The sequence below is a fragment of the Sminthopsis crassicaudata genome, chromosome 3 (assembly GCF_048593235.1).
Source record: "Sminthopsis crassicaudata isolate SCR6 chromosome 3, ASM4859323v1, whole genome shotgun sequence".
Lineage (NCBI taxonomy): Eukaryota > Metazoa > Chordata > Mammalia > Dasyuromorphia > Dasyuridae > Sminthopsis > Sminthopsis crassicaudata.
The window spans coordinates 602,432,718-602,459,098 of record NC_133619.1 but is presented as its reverse complement, the minus strand read 5'-3'; the positions used below and the strand labels follow the sequence as shown (position 1 = coordinate 602,459,098).

The 26,381-nt window shown below is 38.4% G+C and overlaps 1 protein-coding gene across 1 annotated transcript in view; it reads right to left on the bottom strand.

The window, feature by feature from the left end:
• Window positions 1–25,865, bottom strand: part of DNAJC8 (DnaJ heat shock protein family (Hsp40) member C8) — a 33,143-nt gene extending 7,278 nt beyond the window's left edge. The window contains exons 1-5 of the mRNA XM_074305622.1: window positions 25,738–25,865; window positions 21,375–21,476; window positions 11,017–11,073; window positions 1,925–1,991; window positions 1,087–1,181 (exon numbers count right to left, since the gene is read on the bottom strand). Of these exons, the coding sequence (XP_074161723.1) occupies window positions 1,087–1,181; window positions 1,925–1,991; window positions 11,017–11,073; window positions 21,375–21,476; window positions 25,738–25,812 (396 nt within the window). The 5' untranslated portion in view covers window positions 25,813–25,865. The remainder of the gene's footprint in view (window positions 1–1,086; window positions 1,182–1,924; window positions 1,992–11,016; window positions 11,074–21,374; window positions 21,477–25,737) is intronic.
• Window positions 25,866–26,381: the final 516 nt, after the last annotated feature.

Here is a 26,381-nt window from a genome sequence, read left to right as displayed (position 1 = left end):
GACCCTCTTTTTCAAAAGCCAGGGAATTCAGAAAGAGAAAAGCATTGGCAATGGCAACAACTGGACATAGGGATACATATGGGAGCCTCAATAATCAACTATCTATATGAAAACAACATTGGGTTTTAATAAAGCCTTCTCAAAAAAAATCAAACAACATATATTATTCCTCTTATTTCTTCCCCTTAAAGGGAGAGCCTAAAAACAAAACATTTAGCTCTAAGCTGTCAATTCACTCATCCCCTCAAAAATGCTATGATCTAACAAAAGCAGCCAGAAACCAGCAACAGTGACCCCTGGTGGTCAACAAGATAAAACTCTCCTGTTTTCCAAGTATCTGCAAGAGGCTGGAACCCAGCTGCCAGGAAGGGCTGGCCAAATATGTTTCTATCAATCTGTAAGGGCTGGTAAGGAAAAGCTCCTTTCACTGCCTAACTCCCTTGAAGGAAACAGGAGGAAAGTCCTTTTTCAAGAATATTAACTGTCACTGAAGTGATTTCTCCTGAGGATCCCTCCTCATGTCTGCTTATTCTCACATTAAAAAAAAAAAAAATTCATTATGATTGTCTTTAGATTTTTATTTTGCATGTTCAACCCAGGAAGAGATCATGACCATCTGAACTCCATCAAATTATAACATCCAAAATAAAAGGTTCATGGTCATTTCTGACACAAAGAACTTTACCGAACAGGAAAAAAAAAATTTATAAAGACTCATAGCATTATCCACCATTCAAAGATGTCATAGCACTAAGGGAAAAAACCCTCAAAACTCACCCATAAAAGTCTCAATATAGACAATTTAATATTGTTATGTAACTCTTTTAGGAAACAGAACAATCCAACTCAGTGTCCTCAAGTCCCAGTTCCAATCCCTGGACAAGATATCCAGTGAAGGAAAGGGGTCATGGAAAGGGGTCATTTCACTTGACCCATGATGGGCAGGGCATTCTCTTTGGAAAGAACTGGCATCAGAGAAGGTAGGTAAGAAAGTGATCTTGGCATCTGTTGGCATCTCTTCCCCCTCAGCTGCCCCTTCTCCGGGGTACAAAGCCCGCCAGGCCATCAAAACCCCATGACACTCACGGTGTGCTCCACGTACTCTTTTCCTGCTTGAATGACATCCAGGGCTCTCTTCTTCTGCTCCTGATCCAGGAGCAGTTTGTAGGCTTTGTCAACAGCTAGTACAAAACAGTGAAATTAAAAGGTTTGCTAATTAATACCCTCAGAAGTCTCAGCTCTCACAAAATCTAAACTTCTGTGGCCAGAAGCAAGTCTATTTTCATGGTTTATCTGAATGTTGTTAAAGTGACTGAAGAACATGGGAGTATCACACTGCATTCACTGAATTCCCCTGACCACTTGCTTTTGCATCTGTGGAATGGGGGCAGCAGGTGGTCAACAGAACAGTGGCTCTTCCTGATTTGTATCTTTCTGCCTCAAGTGGTCAGATGAGTTGGCCTGAGCTCGTCTACCTTCCTTCTTCCCTAGTAGCCCTGTGCACACTAGGACAATGACCTAAGCCAAGTCCAACTGTCAAGGGGGATGGGTTGGGTCAGGTTAAGACTTTTTGCCCATCTCTGTTGGAAAAGTAGAGGGGTGTTTGCAGTGGTGGGATGAAAACTGAGGGAGAACTGAGGGAGAAGGGACAACTCTTATGTTTAGTAGTTGTGTGGCCTTGGGCAAGTTCACAGTTTGCTCATCTATAAAATGGGCCTATTACACACACTCCCCCCCCCCCTTACTAGTTGAGAGGACTATGAGAAAAGGCTTTGTAGGCAGAAAGCACTAAAAAAAAAGGCCCTTCTAACAGACAATGATGCCATCATAGGAGCAATGAATGGAGAGCACTGGGAGAATTCAAGGTGAGCAAAGGGACCAGCTGTCACCAGCTCCACCCCCCGGGGCCCAAAGACATTGATACCTTCAAAAGCCTTCTGTGCTCTCTCTGCATCATCTTGGTTCTTGTCAGGATGCACCAATATAGATAACTGCAACAAGAAAGAAAGAGGTCACTCAATTCAGCCATACACCTGCCAAGATTCCCCTGCACCATGCCCCTCTCCCCACTCCATTCAGGGAAGTTGCAAGTCCAAGGCCCCAGGAACCCCAAGAGGAAGACTGCAGACTTGTTTTGGTCCTGCCCCTCGGCAGGTATATGTCCCACTCAGTTCCTTTGTCTACAAAACAGGATGATAAGCACTTGCACTAGCTATCTAGTGGGGCTACAAAGAGTACCAAAAGCTCTCAAAAACTATATAAAGCAGAGTGCTTTTGCTAAGGCACAGGTCCGTTGGTGTCACTCCCCTTCCTCAGGAGATGGGGAGTCACTGGAGTTTACTGAACAGAGAAATGACATGGACAGAGCTATATCTTAGGAAAATCACTGACAAATATGAAGATAAGTGGCAAGGATCAGAGGTGGGGGTGGGGGGAGGCAAGCAGACTAATTAGTGACCTGTTGCAAACGTCCTGAGAAGTAATATAGACGTTATGTGAATGGAGAGGGGCTGGACACCAAATATATGTAGACTTAGAAATGGTAAGATTTGTGACATGATAAAAAGACACCACGATTTGAGAACCTAGGTGACTGAGAAGACTGTGGGTGTCACCAAAAGCAATCAATAATAGGGAAGTTCAGTGATGGAGACTGAGGGGTGGGGGGGAGCCAGAAATACTAAGTTGTTTTACACGTTTTAAATATGAGAAGCCTATTCCATGGCACATCTAACTTGAGATGTACATTACAATTGGTAATAAGGGACTAGAGCTAAGAAAGAAATGCTATATAAAGATTAATTATACCTCCTATTACTGAGTACAGATTTGAGTGTACCTTTTAGACTGCCAACACCTAAAATAAAAACAGCAGCTCAGAAACAAAGTGGTCAGGCAAAAAGAAGTCTAAGTTGGGGCGGAGCCAAGATGGTGAAAAAAAGGCAGCACTTTGCCTAAGCTTTCCCTCTCAACACCTTGTGAACATAAAACAATTTGTGAAGTAGCAGAATCCACAAAATAAAAGGTTGAAATAATTTTCCAGTCAAAGACAACTTACAAAGTCTGTCACAACTGGGTAAGAGTGAAAAACAGTCCAGCACAGACTCAGTTCCAGAAGACCAAGAGTGGGCCTTGGGAGCTACTGAATCAGCCACAACTGCTTCTGGAGCTCTCAGCTCCCAAACAGTAATGGGGCTGAACAGCTGGTCAGAAGAGATTACAGGGGTCTTTATGCTAGCACTGAGGCATCACTCCTTGCTTTGCCTATATTCAGATCTGGGTCACAGTCCTGGGTGGCAGTCTCATGACATCTGTACACCAGAGCTTGTGGCTGCAGTGGTGCAAGGCCCCTTGTCACAGTTCCAAGGCAGAAAAGACTGCTTGTGGTGGCTCACCAATCAGAGCACAGGCCAGGAAAATAGTAAACACACTTCTCCTTAAAAATTAGACATGAGCAAAGGAAAGTTAATGACTTTAAGAGAAATCAATTAACAATAAACAAAACATATATATATATATATATATCTAAGACAATGTAAAATATCTCACCGGAAAAACACAGACTGACCTAGAAAATAGATCCAGGAGATAATTTTACAATTATTAGACTACCTAAAAGCCATGAGAGAAGGAAAAAAAAAAAAAAAAAAAAAAAAAAAAAAAAAAAAAAAAAAAAAAGCCTAAACATCATCTTTCAAGAAACTATTAAGGAAAATTGCCCTGTTATTCCAGAACCAGAAGGCAAAATAGCAATTGAAAGAATCCAATGATCACCATCTGAAAAAGATCCCTAAATGAAAACTCCTGGGAATAGTTTAGCCAAATTCCTGATTCCAGGTCATGAAGAAAATATGGCAAGCAGCAGAAAAAAAAAATTCAAGTATCATGGAGTCACTATAAGGGTAACACAAGATTTAGCAATTTCTACACTAAAGGATTGGAGATCTGGGAATATGATATTCCAGACAGCAAGGAAGGGAGGATTTACAGCCAAAAACAATCACCTACCAGCAAAACTAAGTATAATCCTTCAGAGGAAAAAAATGGAAATTCAACAAAATAAAGGATTTTACAAGAATTCTTGATGAATAGAAAATATGACTTTCAAATACAAGATTCAAGAGAAGCATAAAAGACGCTGACTAAAAGATGTAGATACCAGACAATATTACTCTGGTCCTTTTTGATTCAGTGAAGCCAAAGGCCACTCTCAAGGCTCTCTTCCAGCAAGATATACCTATGTTTAAAGTATTCAATACTTTAAGATACACAGAGAGAACTTGATCTGACAGTCATCAGATGAGGCATAAAACATAGTTGCAAAAACTTGCTAAAGAGGCTTGTCACTACTGATGAACAGCTAAAGCCCAGAGTCCAAAGTCAATTCCTTAATGGCAGTGAAGTCCTTTAAATGCAGCTGTCTGGAGACATATGCCTCAAAACAGGGCAAGTTTAATCATGAACAAATATGGGCAGAATCATCCAAGATTAGCAGGCATGGGTTAACTATCATTTACATCACTGGAGAGAATACCTCTGACAACAAAATCACAATGAAAATATGAATGTTCCGATATCTAGTTGCACTTGTCTATTTGTGTTGAGACATCTGAGGTCCCTATTAGATGAGGTTTCCTTGATTATTCTCCCTTAGTGTAGATCCTTCTAATGTATACAAGACATAAAAAGATCCTATCTGGGACTAAAGGAAGTACTGTCTAGGCTTGCAGGAAAGCCAGAACCCAACATTTTCAAATATGTCTTGCTTTAAGGTGATGACAGAGTGCAAAGAAACATCTTGTCACAAGTTCTATAAAGTATATTTGTTCATTTTGGCCACAGTTATAATTTGTTGATTCTAAAACACTGAAATTGGCAACTCAAGCTGAAATATTCTACAAGTGAGAAAAATATGATCTATAATATATGCTTTTTTCATTTGCTATTCCAAAACAGTTTTTAATGAAAACTAGTCTCATTATTTGTCATAATTACAACTTTAAAATACAGAAACACTCTTACTACAGTTACATAGTCATATTTGTCCAAGGTCAAAAAGGTATGAAGAGAATCATATCCATAACTATTCTGCTTGTTCAATGAGATATGGTAAAAATCAGGAAAAAAATAATATTCATTTGAAATTTTCTTCACTAAAGTCAAAAGACAGTAAGAGTTATTTTTATAACAGCTACCAAAAATTTATTGAGACGTGATTGACATTTCCCTCCTTTCAAGATTTTCATTTCCCTAGATTTTAGCTTACCATAGGGTAATCAACAAGTTAATATAATGGCATGTCCATTAATCATTAATCTTTTTTTTGGAGAGAGAGCAATTGGGGTTAAGCAACTTGCAAAGGGTCACACAGTTAGTAAGAGTCTGAAGCTAGATTTGAACTCAGGTCCTCCTGACTCCAAAGTCTGTGTTCTATCCACTGTATCACTTGCCCCCTGGCCATCAAATTTAACAAGTACTTAAATAAAAACTGCAATGGTTCCCCTTCTTTCTGATCTTTTTAGTCTTTATGACCTAGGATTTCAATCATCTGACCCCTCCCAGGTGCTAACATTTTTAGGGGGTCTACATTTCAGATTAAGCTCCTTTTGTGCCAAATAAAAATAATTATTAGGGGAGAGGGGAGAAGTCCAAGTTTAATAAAGTTCTGAATTTGAAAACAAGGAGAAAGTGGACAATTCAGGAAAACATACACAGACACACAAAATGGGAAATAAACAAGTATGGAAAAAGTTTGCCTTAATTATAAAATGAGTTAAGTCATCAATATATTAAAAAGAGCAAAGATACCTGAAACATGACAACTAAGAGCTGGGAGTACTGGATGCTCTTAGAGAGGAAAAAAGTTAGAAAGGGTCCAGAGACGAATGAAAAATGGATATACAAGAAAGGTTAGATGGAATCAAATTATTCAGTCTAAAGAAGATCATGGTAAGATAAACCAGGAGGTGAAGGATTTTGATAAAATGAATATTCATAACTATAAGAGCCACTGTGCATGAAAATGAGTTAAGAGCAAAGATTATGTTTAAATGAAAGGAGTAACAAAGTTTTCCTTAAGCTATCTAGTGTAGCGAGCTGTCGTCTCTAGAAGCTGCCGGATCGCTCTCTGGGAAGAGATCTGCTGTGTCTTCTACTCAAATCTCTCCGACAGATTCTTCTTCCTGTAACGAACCGTTGTCTCCAGGCAGTTGCTGTTAACTCTTGTCCTTAGAAGTGACTTCCCTTCCTGCAGAGAGCCCCGTCAGGCCTGATGTAATGCAGAGAGTCTTCCTCTTGAATCCTGGCTCTGAATCTCCTCCAGCTCCTATCCTTCTCCAGGCCGATCTGCCCTCTGCGCCCATTGCTGTCTCTTTTTATCCTCCCAGAGAATGGGCGTGGGATAATGCAAGGGCTTCTGGGAAGAACCACCCCAGCCAATGAGCTTGCCCCCTCTATCAAGTCAACCTGAGTTCTCACCTTGTAACTATCCAGACAACCTCAGTTCTCACTTAGTAATCCTAACATCTCCCCCTTTCTTTTGATTTAGAACATAGGACAATCATGACCTTGAAACATAAATCCATCAATATGAGAAGTATTACAGATAATTACATAAATGACCTTGAAACATAAATCCATCAATATGGGAAGTATTACAGATAATTACATAAATTACATAAGCACATAGTAACATAGTAACATAACACATGCTAGAAGTATATAACATAATCATAATCATAAATTGAAAATTTATAAATGTCCATAAGTCCATTGTCCATTATTCTCATCTTGTGTGAGGAAGTCCAATGATTCCTGCTGGTTTTTAAGTTCTTTAACAGTCTTCTTATTATCCATGCTCTTTCAGTGTCAGATGTTTCTTAGATCTTCTCCTTTATTTTGAGGTCTTTCTCTTTTTCTGTCTCTCTCTGATGGACAAGGCGAATATGACTCGTTGGCACCCATCTGATTCCTTCTCCTGCTGAAGAAATACAAGCAAACCCTCTCCCCCAGGCAGTTAACCTATCTGGTCCCTTCCATTCACCACTTTCTGGATCTCTCCACATCACCTGGCGATTATCTAAGGACAGTGGAGATGCTCTCACTGGACACTGCCCTTCTGGTGGGTTATAAAATCTGTCTGCTGGAGCCAGTGCATCTTTGTCAAAAATTAAAAAATTAATGGTATAGAGAACTAAATTTAGAAGTTCCCTAGGGCTACCTGTGGCTCCCCCTTTCTTTTGTTTTTGGAGGAGTGTCTTAATATCTCTGTTTCTTCTCTCTACTATTGCCTGCCCTTGAGGATTAAAGGGTATGCCCGTGGTATGTAAAATCTTATACTGTGCACAAAAGTGTGTAAAATGTTTGGACGTATATGCAGGTCCATTGTCTGTTTTTATTGCTTGTGGCACACCCATAATTGCAAAAGCCTGTATAAGGAATTCAGTGACCACTCGGGCTGTCTCTTTTGCTGCTGGCATTGCAAATGTAAATCCTGAAAAGGTGTCTACCACTACATGAATAAAAGATAGACGACCAAAAGATTTATAATGGGTCACATCCATTTGCCAGATTTCATTGGGTCTCAAACCACGAGGATTCTTCCCTGGAGGGAGTGTAGGAGCATGGAAAGGAAGACAAGCTGTACAGCTTTTTACTATGCTCCTAGCTTCCTCTCTTGTGATTCCAAATTGTAAACGTAAAGCTCGAGCAGCCTGATGATATTTAGAATGAGATTCTTGTGCTTCCTGAAATAAAGGACTACTAGCTAACATGGTTAGAAGGCTATCTGCCTTTGAATTTCCATCAAAAATGGGACCTGGAAGTCCACTATGTGAGTGGACATGCAGGATATAAATCTTGCCTGGATGTTTTCTCACTTGCTCTTGAAGTTCCTTAAAGAGCTGATAAATATTGGAGGCTGCAAATTTTATTTGGGCTGTGGCAATTCTTTGTACTACACCTACTGAATAGGCTGAATCAGTAATTATATTTACGTCTCCTGGGTAATAAGTGAGAGCTAGCATGATAGCAAATAATTCATTCTGTTGAGTGGATTGAAAAGGAGTCCTGATTACTCTCTTTATGGTTAAATCATGAGAGTATATGGCACAAATATTTTCTTTGGAGGCATCTGTAAAGATTGTTGGTCCTTTAAGAGGAACCTTAGAAACCTTTTCTTCAAAAATCCATCGCCAATTATGTAGTAGCCGGGTAATCTTTAATGGAGATCCATGTGCAAAATTTGGAGCGGTGGCTAATAAAATTTGCCATTCTGGGATGGTCTCACAGCATACATTAATCTGTGCGTTAGTATAGAATGTGTATATTTTTTCAGGACTTATCCCAGATAATTGTATTACTCTCTTAATAGCCTTTAATAAAATCCTAGCCACAAGCACTGGGTAAGGTGTAAGGCTTTGTTCTGGTTGTGCTGGGAGGTTCACCCACTCAATCACTCTGTCTCCTTGATGAAGGACTGCTGTGGGTGCCTCTTTTGTAGCAAAAACTGATATTTCCAAGGGTTTTTGAGTGACTCTTTCAACCACATTGGATAAAGCCAGTTCAACTTCTCTCAAAGCCTTTTGTGCTTCTTTTGTAAGCTGGCGTGGTGAATTTAAAGCACTGTCTCCCCTTAAAATATCATATAGAGGTTGTAGTTGATTGGTAGTTAAGCCTAACACTGGACGCATCCATTGGATATCTCCTATTAATTTTTGAAAGTCATTTAAGGTGTTCAACTTCTCTGTTCTTAAAGAAAGCTTTTGTACTGTGAGTGTCTTAGGATATACTTCATATCCTAAATATTGAAAAGGAGCATGTCTTTGAATTTTTTCTGTAGCTATATGCAGTTTGTAGTACTTTAATGTTTCCATGGTCCTTTGTAGACATGCCTCTAACATTTGTTCCTCAGGTGCACATCCCAAAATATCATCCATATAATGTAACAATATTACTTTTGGAAAGGCTTTTCTTACTGGAGCAAGAGCAGCTGCAACATACATTTGGCACATAGTAGGGCTGTTTTTCATTCCCTGTGGCAAAACTGTCCATTCATATCTTTTATAAGGCTCAGCCAAATTAACACTAGGCACTGAAAATGCAAATCTTTTCATATCCTCCTTATCTAGAGGAATAGAATAGAAACAATCCTTAATGTCTATAACCCATAGAGGCCATTCTCTTGGCAACTGAGTAGGAGATGGAAGTCCAGGCTGAAGAGTTCCCATAGTTTCCATCTGTTCATTTACTCTTCTTAGATCAGTTATCATTCTCCATTTTCCAGATTTCTTTTTCACCACAAATACTGGGGAATTCCAAGGACTTAGAGAAGGCCGCAAGTGTCCTTGGTCAAGTTGTTCTTGCACTATGTCTAATAAGGCCTGAATTTTATCACTTCTTAAGGGCCACTGTTCTACCCACACTGGTGAATCAGTCTTCCACTGAATAGGAACTGGTGAAAGTGCAGGTAGGCCTTCAACAGCAGCCCTGCCTAAAAAGCCGAAGTGCTTATTTGTAATCCTATCTGCTGTAAAATGTCTCTTCCCCACAGATTGATGGGGATTTTTTCAACCACAAAAGGAGTAAAAGCTCCTGTTTCTCCTTCAAATACCCATCTCAAAGGCCTAGCACTAACTTCTGCTGCTATTGATCCTCCCACCCCAGACATATAGGTGTCTGCTTTAATCTTTGGCCAGTGACCGGGCCAATTGGCACCTCTAATAACTGTACGATCTGCACCCGTGTCTACCAATCCTTCAAATGGTATTCCGTTTATATAAATAGTAAGCATAGGTCGGTCAGCTGTCACAGCTGCTGTCCAATATATTCCTGGATTTCGTTCATTGGAGTCAAAATCTAGGCGACTATCACTAGGTTGCTTATTAGGGGTCCGTAACAATAAGCCTGATGCTACTACTTCTCCTGGTTGATAAATCACACGTTGTCTGCCTGTGTTAGTGACTGGGATATTAGATACACGTTCTCCAGTCTCCCACATCAGTGTATGGATGGACACTGTTTTGTAGGCACTCTCAGAAGGTGAAATGGTCAAGCCTACTGTGCCTGGAGGCAAAGGATCCATAGGCTCAACAGGAACAGATTTCACTTCTCCAGGGAGTATCTAGTCCTTTCATTTAAATTCGTAAATAATAAAAGAAAGAGGAAGGGGTAAGAAAGGAAAAGAACCTGTCGGGAGGGGGAGAGAAAGAATCACATTATCACATTTGATATAGAATAACAGGTTAAAAATTTTTTAATAACACACTGGAATTATTTTAAAATATTTCTCTGGACTCCAAAAGATTTCTCTCTTTAGGAAATGGTTTTCCTCAGAGAATTGCATTAAAGGTAATGATGCTCCAAACTGAACTCATGTCCAGAGATCTTTGCCTTCCCAACTCAGAAGTGTTGGAACCAAGACCAACCCAAGAGAGGTGCTCTCTAATGCAATGAAAAATAGGCACCTTTGTTGCATCCTAGTCAATAAAGATCCTCTATATCGATCTCTCATTGATCTACTGAGGAGAGAAATTCAAGAAATGGTATGGTGACTTGGTTGCCCAATTATTCTGGAATATTAACACACCTGTATTTTTACATATTAGAACTTCAGAGGCACAGGGGACAGTTTAAATACTTCTCTAATACAGCTAGAAATGTTTAGATTTCAAATTCACCTTAAATTAAATTGTTTCTAAAAGATGTTTCATGTATATGTACGTATACGTACACACACACACACACACACACACACACACAACTCTCTCTCTCAAAGATATTTGCTCTCACTGTGAGAAAAAACTCTGTGGCTCTAATAATTTAAGTTTAACTCTTTCAGTTTATAGAAAGTTATGAATATCACTGTGCTTAAGATGACTATCTTGGCTTTATAAAGGTTCATACAACCCTGAAATGATGTCTATCTAAGCTCATCAAGCATGGAGAGGGCCGTGCCATGTGTCTAAGACTATCGTCCAGACCTCAGATGCCACTGATAGCACAAAAATGAAGGCTTACCTGCCTGAACCGCTTCTTGATTTCTTCATCTGTCACTTCGGGGTCTATCTGGAGAACCTATAAGCACCAACAGTGATTAGGTTAAAGCAACAAAAAAGGATTTCCAAAAATAAAAATATACTATGTGTTTTCTTGAGCAAAATGATCAGCAGAGGCACTCCTCTAAGGCAGTTACCCTTTCTCTTAAGTCATTTCTCCAGTGACTAAAACCAGGAAAAGGCACTCACTTTGTACTTCAGAGTCACACTTCCAACTACCTCAATGTTACTTTCCCCACCCTGTATCCTTCCCTCCATCAATGCAGAAAAATTCTGTCCCATATATGTTTAAGCAGCTGTGCAAATGGAGAAATATGTTCTTAAGCATCTTTTAAGATTCCAATTCTTACTCCTGCCTGCCAACACTGACCAGGCCGAGAGCAAGGCTTCACTTCAGCAGATGGAAGCAGTGATAGCCAAAGGTCTGACATGCACACTGTTCTTGTTACCCCAAACTAAAGGCCCAAAGAGCATATATAAATCCTGACCTCGTCAACTTCAGTTTCTCACAAAACAATAATTTTGTGAGAAGTAGAGAATGTCCACTTAGGTGGAAATGATCAGCATCCCCCAAAGTGACATGGGTCTGAAAGACTGAAATAAGGAAGATTTCTGTTGTGCAGCCCAACCTTTTCAGCAGTGCCCTGGTAGTGGATGACAAAGGATCAGAAGGAAGGATGGTACTGGGGAGACTCCATGTGGAGGATCGCAAGAGTTAGATGGCACCTCAAAGATCAAAGCCCTCTCTTTACAGAGAAGAAAACAGGCCAAGAAAAGACAAAGGACTAGCTCAGGGCCAAACAGGTTATAAGGGAGATTTGCATCCAGGTGATCAGACTCCAAATCTAGTACTCTCTCCATTGCATCAGAATATTTTAGGTCTGTGAAAGAAGATTAGTTATTTATGGAAGCAAAAGAAGTCACATCAGCAATGAGTCTGCAAGGGAAAAGATATAATGGTTATGGAATGAGGAAAGGAAAGGAATAAAAAATGAAGACTCCACAAAACTTCACCAAGTTCCAACAGAGACCTTCAGGAACAAATGGCTACCACTGACAAAGCAATGGCATATCCTCTACTCCTGTCCCTACTAATTCTCCCCCTAAGAGGAAGGATTGCTGTAGGCCAGGGAACAGAGGAAGGGTTGAGAAACACATCATCACCACCACAGTCAACATTAACTAGACAGCTATGATGGGCCCATGTCCAAAACACAATTTGGGATGATGGACAAGAAACAAAGCACTTAGAAGCACAATGATCTCTGACAGAGGAAAGGAGTGGCAAATACGTCAATCCAAAAAGTATGGATGGGACAACTCATAGGTATCTCCTGAGACAACAGCTACTTGAAGAAGAAAAAAGGTTCCCAGGAACCTACTGGATCTAGACCTGCAAGAGGATGTGCCATATACGTGCTTCTGTGTGTCTGAATGTGATCTGTGGAAAAATCAACTACAAGCTGGAAACCTCAGAGATCGTGATGATGCCAATGAAAAATCATCTAACATAAAGACAAGTTCGGAAGAGCTGAAAACACAACTGTGGTCCCCAACACTGACAGCTAAGTTCATCTGTCAGCTGAGGTGTGTGATAGTACTAAGGCAGAAGCTAATATCCATTATCTCATGCAGTCCCTCTCTCTGAAATTTTTCTAAACAGTTTTCCCTTGTTACAGGGGAAAGGTCAATTTGGAAATACGTGTATCTAATTTTGAGAATTCACTAAAATATAAAAACGTCAATAAAACACTTAAAAATTTTTTTTAAACAAATTAATGGCAATTGTTATGGGATATAGAGAAAGAACACTGGGAAATGAGTACAGACCACAACATAACATTTCCACTCTTTCTGTTGTTTGCTTGAATTTTTGTTTTTTATTTTCAGGTTATTTTTATCTTCTTTCTAAATCTGATCTTTCTTGTGAAACAAGATAACTGAATAAATATGTATACATATATTATATTTAACATATACTTTAACATAGTTAACATGTATGGGACTACCTGCCATCTAGGGGAGGGGGTGGAGGAAAGGAGTGGAAAAGTTGAAACAGAACTTTTTGCAAGGGTCAATGTTGAAAAATTACCCATGCATATGTTTTGTATATCAAAAGCTTAAAAAAAAAAAAAAAAAAAAAAAAAGAAGTAGTAGTAGTAGTTATGGTGTATAATGGAAAGGGTATTGAATCTTGAAGACTTGGATTCATGTTTCAGCTCTACAACTAGTTGTGAGACTATAAGCAACACCTCTATACATTTCTGAGCTTCAGTTTTCTGATATGTAAAACAGAAACATTACTTTTATTATCTACCTACCACAACTATTGCAGACAAAGTATTGTGTAAGCCACAAAGTGTTATATAAATGAATTATTATATAATATTTACCAGAACAAATTAGAGTCCATCTAGTCATAACAAAGGGATTCGTGGGGAAAAAAAAAAAAAAAAGAATTCTTTAATGATATGGAAATTTAAAGCTAAAGAGAAGGTACTTTCACATTCATTTAAGATGATCTAAGGAAAAAAACAGTGGATTTTCCCAAACAGGATCCCCAAGACCAGAATGGATAACTATTTGTTTTGCTGTGTTATATTAAAAAAAATTTTCAGTCTACAAAAATCTACCTTCTCACCCTCCCACTGGCCCATTGAAAAAGGAAAAAAAACAAAACAAAACACTCCTATTAAAAATATGTACAAACAAATTTCCAGATTAGCCATATATATTTTTTTTAAGTAGGCCCCTTCTGCCCAAACCAAATCTCTCTATTAGGAGATGGATAACACATTTCATCATTAGTCCTATAGTTTCATGGTTGATCATTATACTAAAAAGAATTTCTAAGTCTTTCAAAGCTGTCTTTAAAATATTGTTGTCAAGGTATATAAACCATTCTGGTTCATTCACTTATTACAGAAATTCTTAGAAATCTCCCCAAATGGTTTCTCTGAAACGGTCTTTTCATCATTTCTCAAGATCCCAACAGTATTCCATTACATTTATAAACAAGAACTCCTTCAGTCATTCCCCAACTAATGGGAATTCCTCAGTTTCCAATGCTTTGTAATCCCCAAAAGGGCTTTATAGATTTTTGTATGCCCTTAAAAGTTCATTTTGTTTAAAACTCTTCTTGCCCTTAATCTACACTCCTTATTCCCCTCTCTCCCTTCTGTATATTTGTTTAATGAAATTTACTTCTGCACCCAAATATGTGTGTATTCTTCCCTCCTCTGACCAGTTAGGATGAGTGAGAGATCAATGCCAGCCATTCCCCTGCATTTTCCTCCTTGTTTATACAGGTTTCTATTTGTGTACCACAAATAAGGAAGATGATTTTCTCTCTCCTTCCTCTCCCTTTACTCAACCTCCTTATGTATTCCCCATCTTTCTATTCTTTTATTAAGATAATCAAAATATAATAGAATCAATTACTCTCAAGCCCTCTCTCAATGAGCCTTAATGATGATAGGATTCAAAGGGACATATCTCATCTCCCCATATTAAAATGTAAACAATTTATCCTTGTTTTAGTTCTTTATGATTGTTCACTCATGTTAGCTTTTTAATTTCAAAGTTCCTATACATTCTAATCTCTTCATCAGAAATGTGTGGAAATCCTCTCTTTCATGAAAGAGAATCCCCTGTAGAATTACATTCAGTTTTGCTGGATAAGTTATTCTTGGTTGTAAGCCTATAACTTTTGCCTTCTGGAACATCATATTCCATGTTCTTTGCTCCTTTCAAAGTGGTATCTGCTAAATCATGTGTGATCCTGACTGTGGTTCCTCCGTACTTGAATTTTTTCTTTTTGAATGCTTGAAGTATTTTTTCTTTGACCTGAAAACTCTGGATTTCACTATGATGTTCCTGGCAGTTTTCATTTTGGGCTTTCTTTCAGGAGATGATTAGTGGGTCTTTTCTATGCTATTTTGCCCTTTAATTCTAAAAGATCGGGCCAGTTTTCTTTTATGATTCCTTGCAATATGATGTCTAGATTTTTTTTTTTTTTGGGGGGGGGGAGAAAGGAGGCCAAGGGGGCCATGTGTTCAAGAAGTCCAACAATTCTTAAATTTTCTCTCCTTGGTCTATTTTTCAGGTCAGTTGTTTTTGCTATGAAATAGCTTAAATATTCTTCTATTTCTTCATGCTTTTAATTTTAATATTTTGGGTTTTATCATGGAATCATTAACTTCTATTTGCTCCATTCTAATTTTCAAGTAGTTTGTTGCTTGCGTAGCATTTGTACCTCCTGTACTAAGCTGTTATTTCCCTTTCCAATTCTTTCTTCTATAGTTCTCATTTCTTTTCCACTTTTTTTTCCCTCTAGAACTCTTATTTATGAAAACATTTTAGCCTCTTTTTTAAACTCGTTTCATCTCTTCCTTGAATTCTAGATGATTTTGTGCCCCAGCTGTGTTTTTCTTCAAGATTTTGCTTGTAAATATTTTGGAGTCATTCTCTTCTTCTAGGTTCAAGTCTTAAGCATCCTCATCAGGATAAGTGTTTTTTGGTTTTTGTTTTTTTTGTTTTTTTTATTGTAGGATCCTTTTTTTTTTTTTTTTTTTTTTTTTTTTTTTTTTTTTTTTTTGCCCATTCTCCCAGACTACTTCTTAACTTTGGAATCAATATTAAGGTTGGCATTTCTGGAAGGGATGCCTAAATTGGTCTCTCGGTTACTTTCTTTGGGTAATATAAGTATTGTGTTATTCCAGAATTTCATGGATAGCTCAGACTGGGGTCATGAAAGTTTTTAGTGCTCCCAATGTGATTGATCCAGGGCAAGTCTGATCACTTCCCCCCAATCTGAGCTCTGCAATTTCCTAACCTGAGTTTGGGTCTCAGTAACACTCCTGTGAGCTTACCTCATTTGAAGTTCCAGTAGACTGCTGCTGGATTCAGGCAATATCAGACTGCAGATCTGGAAAGCTTTGTTGGTTCAGAGTGATGGAACTGTAGGATTCCCTTTGGTCTGGGATTCCTGCCCTGGTTATTCCTCTGCAGACTTCAGACAGGGCTGGGGACTGGAACTTAGACCCACTTCTACTTCTGAGGTCTGAGCCACACAACTGCTGACTGCTTCTGAACTTGCTCCTTGCTCATGGTACAGCCTAGGGCCCGAAACCCTGGAATGCCACCCTGGCAGGAAGGTCCTCTCCTCAATCCACCCTGGATCTGTGACCTGGAACTGGGAAGCGAACAGTAAAGCCACCAGTTGGCACCTGTTCCTGACCCCTACACCAGGAAAGGACCCTCTATGCTTGAAATGGGATCTTGGTCTTCCCACAGCCTCTCCCTGAGACGGATGCTCTGCATGTCAATTCTGACTGAATTGTGTCCTGTCGCCAGAAAGCTGTTATTCTGTCTCCCTAAATTGACTTGAGCTGGAAAAATGATTCACTGTGATTTCCCCCCCTACATTCTCCAATCAGGATTCAGTTTGATGTATTTTTTTAAATGTGCCTGGAAAAGCTGGGGATGGTATGAATGAGCATGCTGTCTTTTATCCTGATATTCCACCATCTTGAAGCAGCTAGTGGAGCAATGGATAGAGCTGGGCCTGGAGTCAAGTATACTCATCTTCCTGAGTTCAAATCCAGCCTGAGACATTTACTATTTGTGTGATCCTGGGCAAGTCAGTTAATCCCATTTGCCTCAGTTTCCTCATCTCTAAAATGAGCTGGAGAAGGAAATGGCAAACCACTCCAATATCTTTGCAGTCACGAAGAATCAGATACAACCGAAACCAGTGAATAACAGCAACACCATTTTGGCTCTGCCTTTCCACTTTGCAAACTTTAAAGTCTGGATGGCTATTAGTTGGCAATGAAATACAAAGGTCCTAATGAGGACCTAATGATTACATCATTTCTTAAGTCCCTTCCAATTCTAATTATGTGACTCTGTAAGATTCTAAAACTTGGGAACTCATGCCTAAAATGAATAGGATGGAATCCAAGATATATAAACTTATGACAATTCAATTTCAATCCAAGCCAATGAACATTTATAGAGCATCTATGATCTCAACCAGTAAAAAGTCAATCATTAAAAACAGACTGTTGGTAGCAAACTGGCAAAGATGGTTAAAAGGGAAAAAAAAAAGAAAGGAAGTTAATTTTGAAGTCCTTGTGGAAAGCTAAGTACACAAATGCACTTTTGGGAACTATGAAGTAGCAAATCTATTTTGGAAAGTAAATAAAGAAATATAAATAAATTAAAATGCTCATATCCTTTGACACAAATTACACTACTAGGAATGGAAGTTTTTGATTAAAAAAAAAGAAAAGAAAAACTCCATATATATCATATATAGTGGAACCTTTTGTGATAGCAAAGAATCAGAAACCATTGACTGGAGAATGGGTAAAGAAACTATGGTAGAAGAATGTAATGGAATATTACTCTCCTGTAGAAAAAAACAAATATGATAAAATCAGATAAGTGTCAAAAAAAGTTATATGAACTAATGAAAAATAAAATAACCAGAGCCAGGAAAACAACATACATAATTGACTACCACAACATAAATGGAAAAAAAACAACCATAAAACAATCAAAATCGAATGTTGCAAAATTATAAAGAACAAATTTGGTCCTCAAAGAAGACAATTTCCCCAATCCCTTCCCTCCCTTGCAAAGGGGGAAATAGATGGAAAATGTCAAGTATTTTTCATTTTGCTGATTGATTTAACTAAACTTTTTTTCCTCTTGTTCCTCTTCCTTTTTTCTTTTAAAAATTTCTGTTATAAGAGATAGATGTCCAGGAGGGAGAGGAATAAAGAGAAAAATTCAAATGACATAAAAATTACATATGCCAATGAAAATTCATTTTTAAAAAACATTTTTTTAAATTACAAGACTAAAATCACAAGTAAGAGGAACCAAACTTTTTTAACTCAAAAAACATAATAAATATACCTCATTCCTTCTGGTAGGGAAGTGAGGTGGAAAGGAGAAAGAGAATATGGATGTGGAACATTGTAAACACAATCAATTTTGCTTCACTGTTTTTAACTATCAGACAGGAGGGTATAACTGAAAATGACTTGTATAAAAATAAAAGACATCAACACTTTTTTTTTTTTTTAATTTATATCAGAAGAGCTATGTTTAGAAAACATTTCACAATGGAAGACCAGTGAAAAATAGAGTGCTGTGCTGGACTGGAAGTCAGAGGGCTCAGCATCAGAGATATAAAGAGAAATTGTTTTTAACCCTGATAAATCCCTTTCCTACTTATAGCCTCAGCTCCTTCATCTGTCATAAATCATACCTTCCCCTCAACTCCCCACCCAGAGATTTTAGTTCCATAATTCTATGAAGTGCAGAATAATAATAATAAAGAGAAAAGAGCTTCATAAGATGTCTTAAATGCCATACACACAAGTAAGCCCTGTACAAAAATTAAAGGAATCCTGTGTATTTCATACAAAAAGAAAATCATTGCCCAACCATATCCAGAATATATGTTCTAAGTTCCCCCAAGAGCAATAAGTAATGAGCCTCTATAGATCAATGGCAGCAGCAAAATTTAAAGGCATAACTATGGATAAGTATAAACCAGACAAATTCTCTGGACCAGTCTCTATGTGCATTTTAAGGTCTTTTGGTCCAGGTTAGAAACTGTAATTAATAAAGTCTGTAGCTTTTTATTATGATCTCTGATTGTGATTGGAGGTCACAGTACATGCAATTGGTCTTAACCTTATAAGCCATTAACAACCTGCAAGAAATGTAGAAACTATCCCATCTCTCTCTCTCTCTCTCTCTCTCTCTCTCTCTCTCTCTCTCTCTCTCTCTCTCTCTCTCTCTCTCTCTCTCTCTCTCTCTCTCCTCTCAACTCCTAGAAAAAGTTATTACGTATTTTTGTTGTTATAGTAGCTATCACTTATTATAATCATAACCTAGGAGTTGGAATTTCAGCCCCCATGTAGAATCAGCCACACCTAAAAAAGAATCCACATATAACATGCCCAAGTTGTTGTCCAGTCTTTGCTTAGAGAAGCATAATAAAGGGGAACCCACTACTTTCAACTCTGAGAATTTTATCTTACATATATCCTGGATCTGCTTGGCAAGCTTCCATCCACTGGTTTTCTCAAACTGTCCTTGAGGGTCAAGCAGAACAAGCCCTATAATTCTCCCACTTAACAGACCTTCAAATATTTAAAGACAGCTATCATGTCTCTTCCCCCTACCCAAAGCCTAGTCTTTTCTAAGTTAAACTCTAGTTCCTCCAACTGAACTTACTATGGCATGATCTCAAGACGCTACTACCAGGTTAGGTGTTGTCCAGCTGATCACCATCTCTAAATGTGGCATCCAGAAAAGCAATGTTCCAGACATAAACAAATGACAGCAAGGATATCACTTTTCCCAGTCAAGCCAGTATCGAAATGCTCAACAAATCAAACACTTGGCTAATATGGGTATTCCTTCCCATGACACCAGTAGTGACTCAGCCATGCTTATGACTCTCGGATTCTCTTTAGATTCTCCTCTTACTTATACAGATAATTATACCATATTATATCTCTAGGGATAGGCACATTACTAACTTTATCACAATTGACCTGACTGACACTTAGTAGGCCTGTGGCAATAAAAAGGCACTTTAATTCTCTGACTATTGAGATCCTCATCTACAAAATATAAATAATCATACCTAAACTGTGAGAAAATAGCTTTTTATAAACATTGATTTGCTGCCTAGATATTATTATAAAGGATTAAAATGTATTTTTCACCTATGAATTTAACTAAGGAAATTTTCTTTCCCTTATCCCAGATGAAAAGAAAGAGAAAAGAAAAAATTTTAACATTTTTAAAAAAAAAAAAAAAAATCAGACTGAATGATTTCCCTGACTTAAATCATTTTATTTCAGGCATCTTAAGATCTCACCTCCCTGCAATCCAGCTTCTCTCCCTACCACTGGACAGAAACAATTCTCACCGAAGTCACTAAATATAACACCACATAATAGTTTCATTCCTGCCCCCATCCTCTAAAGTATAGGATACAATGAATTTCTACTCCATCCCCCTACCTCTTCTTGACACTATCAAAAATGCTCTTGGCCAAGAGAGCTCTGTACTCCTAGTTCTCTTCACCGTAGCCCTATTTTCCCCAGACTCATTAGGAGACCCAATTAGTCACTGGCTAACCCCCTAAACACACCTCCCCATATTAAACCAGAGTGGTATTTCCTATTTGCAGATGCCATTCTATGCTCTCTCCCCAAGTTTATTTATTCTTATTATCTGGCTTTAATAATATTGTTCACTCATGATTCTCAAACTATTTCTCTTTATTCCTAGATCTTCACTTTCCTCCTAAACCTTAAATACAAATATTTCCCAAGGTTCTCCTCCAAATCTTTTCTTCCTTCTATACTCTTTCCCTATATATAAATATCAGCTGCAATTCTTTAAATTTAAATTTCTATAATTTTTTTTTGTATTTCTTTAGGTTTGAAATTAAAATTAAATTTCTTTAAATTTACACCATAACTCTTTTCTTTCAATATGTAACTGCCATTTCCCTTGAAGATCCCCCATCATCTCCTGCCATGATTTCAATTATTTCCATGTAGGTAACTGCAGGAAAAGACATTAATCACTACTACTAATACCATTTATTCCAATAAAAACATAATACGAGAACCACAGAAGTAGCTCTCCAAAAACATTTTTAAAAACTAATTAATTTATAAAATGACATTAAATTTTTTTGAATAAACAGAACAATGAGGCCACTGGGAAACATCCCAATTGCAAAGTGACTAGTTATTCCTTCCATAATACAGGAATTAAAGGTATGACACCCCTTTGATCTGGAAAATCTTTGTAAAATTTTTTGATTCCCCCCCTTTTAAATATGTTGATACAAAATATATTTTATGTATTTCTGAATTTCTAAACTTTTTCTGTGTTATTTGCTACGGCTTCTTCAAAACTTACCCTAAATTCCCATTTAATTTCTTATGTCAATCAATGAGATACTTAAACTGTGATGGGAAAAGTGGCAATGTGGAAGAGATAATTAAATAAAGTTCTGGTTGATGAAAAATAGTGGTAAATACTAAGAAAAAGAAATCTGAGATTTTAGAGCATGGCCTTCAACCAAATCACCTAAGTTCAATGACAAGCTTCCCCTCTCTAATGCTTTTTTCTCAAAGCAAGTCCAATTAGGTTTTCAAAATTCCACTTAGAAAATAAATTATCTGTATGCTCTTCTGTGAAAGTGATTGATATGAAGAAATGGTGAAAAAATAGGCCAGGATTACCCTAACTATTAAAAAACAAACTTACCTCAAATGGATTCAAGTTAAAATAAGATGATCCAGGCCGGGTAAGTCTTTCAATCTGATTTTTTGACGTTAAAACAGAATCTCTTTTTTCTATTTGTTTCACCTGGAATAAAAGAAATTTCATAAGTTAAATTCAAGGGATGAAACTTAACTATATTAATATCTATACCATGAATCAACATTTATAAAAAGTCTTTTCCACACAACATAGAAGTTTAATATAATAATCTGTACTTTACAGATGAGGGTCTTGAAAGCCAAAGAGTTGAAATGATTTCTCCATAGCTACAGGACAAAGTACTAGAGTCAGGTGAACTAGAACAAAGTCAGTGATGCACCTGAAGTGTATTCCTGAAGAGACAGTGTGGTTAATATAATATATATTGAAGACACAGCAATACCACTACTAAGAAGTAAAGTATCCTCTGTACAAAAATAATTATTACCTGCTCCTCTTCTTAAAGCAAAGAAATGAAAAAAGAGGAAGAAAGGCATTCATCAACTGAGAAATTACCAAATTATAGTACATAAATGTAATGGAATATTATTTAGAAATTAAAAAATCATAAGAATTTCAGAGAAACCTAGTTAAAATATGCAAAATAATTAATATAAAATAAGCAAAATCAACAAAACAATTTATATAGTAACTACACTATAAAGAAAACAACTTTGAAAGATTTAGGATTTAAAAGGAAGCACTCTACCACAGATGAAACAGCTCCTGAGAGGTGATAAACATACAATTTTTGAACATGGTAAACATGGATTTTTATTTTACTTAACTATGCTTATTTCTTATAAAGTTTGTAATTATCTTTTTTTCCCTCCACTGGACAGAAGATTAGTGTGGGAAGAAAAGGAAACTACCAATGGTGATGCCAAAAAGGAAAAAAGAAAGGGAGAGAGCAGTTTATTCAATTAAAATGCACAGAAGAGAAACAAACTTAAAAGGAAAAAAACAGGACAACTTTGAAATGAACATGCTGGATTTATCACTGTTATTTAAGAAGCAAAATGCACATAAATTCTGGTTTCACAATCAATTCTCTTTCTGTTCTACTGTAGAACAGAAATGTTAGTTTTTTGGAGTTTAAATTCAGAATTTTAAAGAGAAAAAAAGAGACAGAAAAAGAGGGACAGAGGTAGAGAGCACACAAGACTTTAATTAAGAAAGTTATGTTCAAAGACCCAATGACATTTATTCATTGTGTGATATTCTGTACGTCACTTACCATCTTGGGGGACTTCATTTATAAATGGAGGTAATATTTGCAATTCTTATCTTATCAAGTTGTTGTGAAGATTAAATGACATAAATGTATGCAGTAAATGTCAGCTTTTATAATTACTGTTATTATTCCTAACTTAAAGGCAAGTATTAATGCTAAGTTCTCCAATGAAACAACTCTCCTATGAAACATAGCTTCGGGGACAAAATAATATAGCCCAACTAGAGAACTATTCTAAACCAAAAGCTATTTATCATCTCTACCTCTTGAAAAACCTAGATCTTAGGAACATGAAATCCTAATCAACATGATCTATCCTATCCAGTTCATAAAATTCTGGGGTGCTATTTTTCCAATACAGGAACCTACCTAAGGAGGTAGGGAAAAAATTAAAAAAAAAAAAAAAAAAAAAAAAAAAACCTGGAACCAGAGCAATAATACCCTTTTAGGTAAAAAGAACACTTGAAAAAGCGAAGGAAAAGTATGTTTAGTATCTCTAGAGTAATTTTACTCCTTAAGTCAAAGTCACTCTTAAAGGAATAGAATTTAGAGCTGAAATCAATTTCAAAGCTCACTTATTCAAACCCCTCCAATTTTTGAAGGTGAAGAAATAGAGGCTGGTTAAGTAATTTGAATTACAAAAGTAATGATGTTGAGATTTGACCTCAGTTCATCTCACTCCAAGACCAGCACTCTTTACACTCTATCTCCCATTCAATATCAGACTAAGTCACTTCAGAGAATTGTGATATAAAAGATGGACAGCATCTAAACTACGAATTCATAAGGTTTTTCTAACAAAGTTTTTAAAATTAATGAAGGAAATGGTAATTTTGGTCGGACGTTAATAAAAATACAGTTGCAGTTATATTCCCCATCCAAGTTTAAAAACCACTTGAAATTTATCCACTACTGGGGAAGCTAGGTGGTGTAGTGGATAGAACACCAGCCTTGAATTCAGGAGGACCTGAGTTCAAATCTGGTCTCAGTCACTTAACACTTCCTAGCTGAGTGACCCTGGGCAAGTCACTTAATCCCAGCCTCAAAAAAAATAAAATAAAATAAAAAATAAAAGGAATTTATCCACTATAAAGAACTCCAGATCCAGTCCAATTCCATTATTTTTTTAAGAAATCTAACCCATAGAAGTGAACAAGGTCACACAGATAGGAAAGAAAAGCACTGGGATTTGAGCCTAGGTTTCTTCCATTTCTGTATACCACTTCTCTTCAACTGTTCCTTTGGAATTCAATGCTACTATACCAATGCCAATTTCCAGAAAAATAATTTCTCCCAAGGAGTTTTAATGGGTTTACTTTCTGTGGCCTCCAAACCTCTACCTTTTCTTCTGTCCTACTGAAGGAATGTTCCTGCTACTCTCCTCTTCCTCCTTCTCCCTTACAAAAAAAAAAAAATTCCTTATACCAGAAGCCAGTGTTTGTATTCCAAGAAGCAACGATTTATGATATCAGCACTGGAGAGGCAAAGAGGGCAATATTATAACATAGCCAACTTTACAGAAATGTTGACAGTATTCATTTGAAAGCTAAAATACACAAATTTTGAGAAGAAACATTGAGAATTCTGTTCTCTGAAACATGGAACTGTGTTTCTAAAATAATCTAAACTTTTTAGGACATTAGTACTAAAAAAATCTCATTCAATTCTGAAATGACTGAGGCTCTAATGAAGGGACCATGAACTTTTCTACTTTTAGAGCAGTGAAAAATTCAAAAAATTCACACAATTTGATATTAAGTTCTCTCCATTGTGAAATGAGGAGAATGGGCCAAATAGTATCTTCTAGATCTAAAATTATGATACTATATTTGTGGGGCTGCAGGACCCTCCTCCACTGAAAACAGCTACAAAAAGAGAGCAGTAACATAATCTCAGATAAGTATCTGAAGGCAAAAGAGTGGAGGTCAAATTCCTTTTAATCCTAATGTCTGCAAAGTTGACATAGTGCTGAGGTTATTACTATATTTTAATGTCTGGACCCTCAGGGAAATTGGTGGAGCCTGTGATCTCCTCCTCTCAGAATAAAGTAAAGGCATAAGATGGAGTAGGAAATCTCTCTCTGGACTTAAAGTCAAGAACTGGATTTGAATTCCATCCTGGACATTTATGATTAGTTCAACCCTGGGCTCCTCACTTTATTTCTTAAGCTTCCTCATCTTTAACCTTTCCTCATCTATAAAATTGAAAGCACCTGAGGATGGGATGGAATGAACCAATCAACATAAGGAGCCTTACCACAAGCCAGGCCCCTAAATAAAGGCTGGAAATAGACAAGACTGAGATAGTCCTAGCCCTCAAGAAACTGACATTTCCCTATAGGGATAGGCCTTCAGATTTCACTGACAAAAGCTCTTCAGGAATGTTTGCTGTTATTATTTCCTCTGTCAAAACAAGGTGAGTTCGAATACTAGACAGGACCTGTGGAAAACCCAGGGGCCTCAACGCCTCTCTGCTTTCAGAGGGAAGAGCTAGAAGGGCTTCCTGAGATCTCCCTGAGATCCAGGGGAAGGAGAGGGACTACTAAGGTAGAAGCTGCTCCCGGAAGCAAGAGCAGAGGGGAGCAGGGGGAGGAGAGGGAAGCAGCATGAAAAGGAGGGAAACAGGAGGGAGACAGCAGCAGCATGAGGAAAGGGGCAGCAGGAAGGGGGGGGCAAGAGGAGGAGGCAGGGAAACAGACAGCAGGACGAAAGGGGGAGTCACGGTAAAGAGAGAGGGGGCAACAAGAAGCGGGAAAGCACATCAGGAGAAAGGGGTGGAGGACTCAGAAAGCCAAAGACAGAAAAGTAGGTGGAGAACCCGAGGGGAGAGCATGAAGGGAGACGAGAGGAAAGAGAGCCGAGAAGAGCGGGAGGGAAACCCGGGAAGGGGAAGAAAGCGGAAAGGGGGGTATCCACGAGGGAGGGGCAAGCCAAGAAGAGAGCCTAGGGGGAGGGGGAAGCCGGGGAGGGCGGGCCCAAGGCCCGGGAAGGAGGCGGCGACACCAGGCCCGGCACAGCCAGCGCACCCTGACCGGGCCTCGGACCCTCGCTGGAAAGCCAGGGCCGCCGCTGCCGCCACGGGCCTAGCTCCGGGCGCAGTCATCGCCGCTTCCGGGGCCGCTGTCTAACTCACCTCGCTGTAGAAGGTCATAAACGCCTCTTCGGTGCTACCGCCGCCGGAAGCCCCACTTTCCCCCGAAGCCGCCATTTTCCCCAACCTAGCCACCACGTGACCCCCGAAGCCACAGACGTCGACACACGTGACAGCAGCTTGGCGTCGACTGAGGCTCCGCCCCCCGACGCTCCGAGACGTCCTCTTAAAGGGCCAGTACAGACTGCTAGTATTTCGATTTCTCAAAACACAGGCAGGGCTCCTGCGGGGGCCTGCCAGCCTGACTCTTGGGCTGATAATATGGACCAGAAACTCCCCGCAGAGCTCTCGTTGGACGAGGCTGGTCAGGAGCTGAATAACCAATGGACCTGACAGTAACAAAAACATCACAGTCCGTCCTTTATTTGTATCCTTAGCTGTGGACACGTGCACACACCCTCACCCCCGTATCTGTATGTCTCCATACCCGTGTGTGCAGCGCCGCTGACACGCAGAGATAGGGCTTGGAGCAATGCCAGTGTGTAATCTGGCTAGCCGTCCCTCAGAGGCTCGGATGAGCTGTCCGTGGGAGCCGGAGTCTGGAACCCTGAATTCAAATTATGAGTTAGTTACTAGGGTGTGACTGAAACCTACTTATCCTCCGCTGATTTTCTCAGATGTAAAAT